The sequence below is a fragment of the Echinops telfairi genome, unplaced genomic scaffold, assembly GCF_000313985.2.
Source record: "Echinops telfairi isolate 266 unplaced genomic scaffold, ASM31398v2 ScPeMD7_7424;HRSCAF=8462, whole genome shotgun sequence".
In the NCBI taxonomy this organism is placed as follows: domain Eukaryota; kingdom Metazoa; phylum Chordata; class Mammalia; order Afrosoricida; family Tenrecidae; genus Echinops; species Echinops telfairi.
In genome coordinates, this window is record NW_022111324.1 from 46,880,663 (window position 1) to 46,885,016 (window position 4,354).

The window sequence follows — 4,354 nt, forward strand, 5'->3', positions numbered from 1 at the left end:
GTGTGTGTGTGTGTGTGTGTGTGTGTGTGTGTGTGTTAGGGTGGGGCGGGGGCATAGCCCCTTCTAGGTTCATCCAGCACGGGGCTCTGCCTCCTACCTCCTTGCCCTCTCGGAGCTGAGTGAGCATGACAATGAGGGCCGCCTCTTCCTGCCACACCATCTCCCAGAAGTCGGCCACGGTGTTGGGCATGGGGCCCTGGGTTGCAATGTAGACCTTCTCCTGCCCGTCATAGCCCTGGGGAGGTGGATGCACAGGAGAAGGGCCGGTGAGAGTGGAGCTCTGGGGGCCCCAGATGCTGCAGGTCCTCGGGCCAGGCTGAAGTCCGTGGTCACACCCGTACACGTGTGTACACACAGACACATGTACGCACACTAGGGGCAAAGGACTCGGGCTCTGCAGGGAGGGACACTTGGGTACAAACACCTGTTCTACTAGACAACTATAAGCAAGGCTTTTTTTAGCCTTTTGGAACCCCAGTTTTCTTCTCTGTAAACTGGGCATCATAATATCAGCCTCTAACTTGTGTGGATTAGACAGTGAAGTACAGTGAGAGCCTGGCATGTAGCAGGTGCTCTATTACATGTTTGCTCCCTTCTGCCCCTGCTGCTCCTGCACCGGAAGCACCGTCCCATAGGATCTGTTGAGCAACTGTTTCACTTTTCTGTGCTCAGTACCAGAATGCAGTGCATCTCCTTAGCTCCTCTCTCTGCTTTCCAGGATGCAATTCCGAAAGTGGACCATGAAATCCGGAGGCCTCTTTGCACTCCTGACCGCTGCCCTACCCTCTTGGAGTCACTAGGGGCGCTGCTTTTACATCTCCGTAGGGCCCATAGAGGAGCCCTGGTGGAATAATGGTTACACGTTGGACTGCAGGCCACAAGGTCAGTAGTTTGAAATCACCAGCAGCCCTGCAGGAGAAAGATGGGGCTTTCTACTCCCATAAAGCGTTACAGTCTCATAAACCCACAGGGGCAGTTCTACCCTGTTCTATAGGGTCTCTCCGAGTCGGCATCGGCTACATGGCAGTGGGTTTTTTTGAATAGGGCCAATAGAGATGGGAAGGCAAGCTAGAGCTCATGTGAATGTTGGCACCTCTCCATGCAGACCCCAGACCACTAGCTCTCAAGAAGCCAGGGATTGGGGTTAGCAATGCCAACTTCCTGCCTCTTTTAGAGGCTTGGCTTTGAAAGAGATGGGGGTGATCGGTGGGTTAAGGAGAGTGAGGGGTCTCTTCAGAATCGCTAAACGTGTACTGTGTCTTCTAGGCTCACCAGGGCTATGGCAGGATGGGGGATGTGGAGGGGAGCCTTGCAGTCACCGGCCGCTGGCAGGTGTTCCCAGAATGCATTTTCACACCCGGACCCCAGCTCTCCACACAGCCACCACAGTTGGGCTACTCACTCGGATGTAGTTGGCATTGATGTAGTCCCCGTCTTCTTGGCTCTGTGCCCGGGCTAGGCAGACACGGCTCTGGGGATCTAGGAAGTAAACATTAGCAGAAGTCAGAGGTCAAAAGGTGACCGGCTAATGCAGACTCCCAACAGGGCCAAAGGAAGAGAGCCCTCGGTGCGTGTCCCAGCAGCCTGTGTGTGGAGAGAGAGGGGCTGAGACCCAGAGAAAGACGATGCACAGACACTGGGGAGCCATGGAGTGTTGATGAGCAGTAGAGGGACAATCAAAGCCAACTGGGATGGTCAGCGGGGTGGTGATGCCATGCAGGATGGAGTCGGGAGGAAAAGGGACCCACCAGGCATGACCAAATGGGAGGTTCCCGCCTTGGTCTCGCGTGAGCTCGGTCACAGGGCAGAGCAGGAAAAAGAATGCCTGCTGAGGACACCTTTTGTCCTGGTGACGAAGCTGGGGTCGCCAATAAGCCACTTGGGTGAGGTTGCTCACTGGTGACTGGGGTGGGGGGAGCGGGGCTAGATCCCCAGTTGTCCTCAGCCTGACGGCTCTCTGAGCAGTCCCTCTCTCTGGGCCACAGGGGTTCTTCAAGCCCAACCCAAGCAGGACAGGCGAAGCCAGCTTGTGAGGGACTAGGAGAGGAGATGCTGGACAGCGGAGACCCGAGGGCCATCTCAGGCAGGAGGACCTCTCCTGAGAGCTCTCTGTAGGCCTCCAGGGCTCCTGCTCCTGACCTACCCCGGCAGGTCACGCTGGGCAGCTGGGAGGGTGAGCACGAGGCAGGAGTGGGGCACTCAGGCTGGGAGATGCCAGAGGCAGACCGGTCAGATAAGGCTGCTCTGGGGCGGGCAGGAAGTCCTTGGGTGGTGCTAACAGTCTGTGTGCCAGGCTGTCCACTGAAAGGTGAGAGGCCGGGGTTCACCCAGAGTGACAGGCACCTTGGAACAAAGGCCTGTCAATCTACGGAGACATCAGTCACCGCAAACTCCCCGAGTCCAGCTCCACCACGATGTGCGTGCCTGGGGTTGTAGGGCGTTGGAGATGACAGACGGCCACGTGTCTTGGCTGGTGGGGGGTGAGGACAGAGAGGGAGACCCTCCAGGGCACCCTCGCTGCTTCTTGAGAATAGCAGGTGCTCAGCGCGGTGTCTGTGGCGTTTGCAGGGCAAACTGCTCTCTGTCCCCAACCTTGTCCCTTGTGCTGGTCGCTACCCTGCATCCTTTCCTGGTCCCCTTAAATCCCCCTCTCCGGGGCTCCTCCCCACTGTGCCTCTTCCATCGCTCCCTCGCTGGGCTTTTCCCATGTCGCGGGAAGCGTGGAGGAAGGTCTGCTTCCACCGGCTGTGTCACCTGGGGCAAGACACGTACTGTCTCTGCACCTCAGATCCCTTGTTCGTCAGCCGAGGGCGGCAAGAGGGCAGTGCCAATGCTATGGGGTTATGGGGAGAGGCACCCCTTAGAAAGGGCTCCGCAGCACCCGGCCCACTGTCGGGCATTTGTAAGCATCGGTTGTATGACTGTGGCTGTGTGACTTTTGCCCCCTACATCCCCCAGCTGGCGGGGCGTGGTGCCCCTCTGTGGAAAGGAGATGTGTCAGAGAGGCTGACCTCCCCCCAACCCCCACCCCCGGCTCCCCGGGTGGAGAGCAGGCATCTTTGCCTTCTGGAATTCTCCAGGCCCAAGGACAGTGCCCACCACCCTTGATCCCGGCCACAAACCGTACTTGGCAAGATGGTCTTATATCGGTCCTTGGAGGCGTGACCTGGGATGTCCAGCTCTTCAGGGTTGACGAAGTTGGGGGGGATCTTCTGGCAGGGGGTGCAGGAGGGGATGAGTGAATAGCTGATGCCCCACCAGCCTCCCTTTCTCCCCCTCTGCCCATTCCCTGCAGAGCTGGTGGCCCTGGCCCCTGCGGAGGAAGCACTGGCATATGTAGGTAGGGGTGGGTGGAGGGCAGAGGGGGAAGCGGGGTTTGGCCTCCTCCCATCAGCCAAGGAGCTCAAAGAGGGGCCTGTCAGTGGTGCCTCCATGGAGTGACACCGCCAGCCGCCCACCTCCAGCTCGGAAAGGAAGGCTGGCCCAAAGGGGATCCCAAGTTCTTACCAAGAACTCCTCCTCCAGCTGCCTGGGGCTGGGCGGCTGGTGCTGCAGGGTCCAGCGTGTGAGGGGGTGCCCAGCGGTGCGTAGAAAGTGGAGGGTGACCTCCCGGGGCGTGTTCACAGAGCAGATGGGCTCCACAGCCCCCAGGGAGCGCACGTCCAGCATCAGAGCTATGTTGGAGCCCCGCCTGCAGGCACAGCCAACAACCAGTGCCCAGGAAGGGCCAGGAAGGTGTGCTCTTCCCGCTGTTAGGGCTACAAGGCTTTTCCTGAACCCAGGAATTCATGTAGGGACTCAGCCTCCTGCTACCTGCCCTCCTCCCCGCATGCCAGTGCACCCTCCACGCCCAGCTGCCACCCTCCCTATGTCTCAACAGCCTCTTAGACTGTTGAGTGGGTCTCTTAGACCCACAGCCAGCCCTGGTGCCCCAGGACTGTCCAACCCAGCCTGAGGCCCTGGCATGCCAAGGACAAGCAGATCCACCCGCTTGTCTCCTGTCCAGAGTGGAGAACTCCACTGACGGTCCAGGTCATTGGAACTGGAGGGCCTGCCAGGAGAGGCCCCTTCCCCAGGATGGGGCTTACCTCTCTTGCAGCCTCACATGCTTCTTGGCCGGAGCTTTGGCGGGCAGAGGCTGGGTCATGACTGACCCCCGGTCCACGGTCAGCAGCTGTGTTTCCAAGCACCCCCCACAGGCCTGGACCATGCTGGGCTGGTGGGTGACCCAGGGGAGCTCACTCAGTCATTGGGGTTCCCCTGAAAGACACAGTGCCTCAGTTCAGTCTGGGTGGCCCAGTCCTGCCTTCTGTCCTGGCTCCCCCAAGCCTTTGTTCTCACTGGGGGTGTCTGC

The 4,354-nt window shown here is 59.4% G+C and overlaps 1 protein-coding gene across 1 annotated transcript in view; it reads right to left on the reverse strand.

The window, feature by feature from the left end:
* PTPN7 (protein tyrosine phosphatase non-receptor type 7) overlaps window positions 1-4,354 on the reverse strand; it is a 10,349-nt gene that overhangs the window by 4,942 nt on the left and 1,053 nt on the right. Inside the window, exons 2-6 of the mRNA XM_045298237.1 lie at window positions 4,089-4,260; window positions 3,508-3,691; window positions 3,128-3,212; window positions 1,403-1,479; window positions 5-235 (exon numbers count right to left, since the gene is read on the reverse strand). Of these exons, the coding sequence (XP_045154172.1) occupies window positions 5-235; window positions 1,403-1,479; window positions 3,128-3,212; window positions 3,508-3,691; window positions 4,089-4,210 (699 nt within the window). The 5' untranslated portion in view covers window positions 4,211-4,260. The remainder of the gene's footprint in view (window positions 1-4; window positions 236-1,402; window positions 1,480-3,127; window positions 3,213-3,507; window positions 3,692-4,088; window positions 4,261-4,354) is intronic.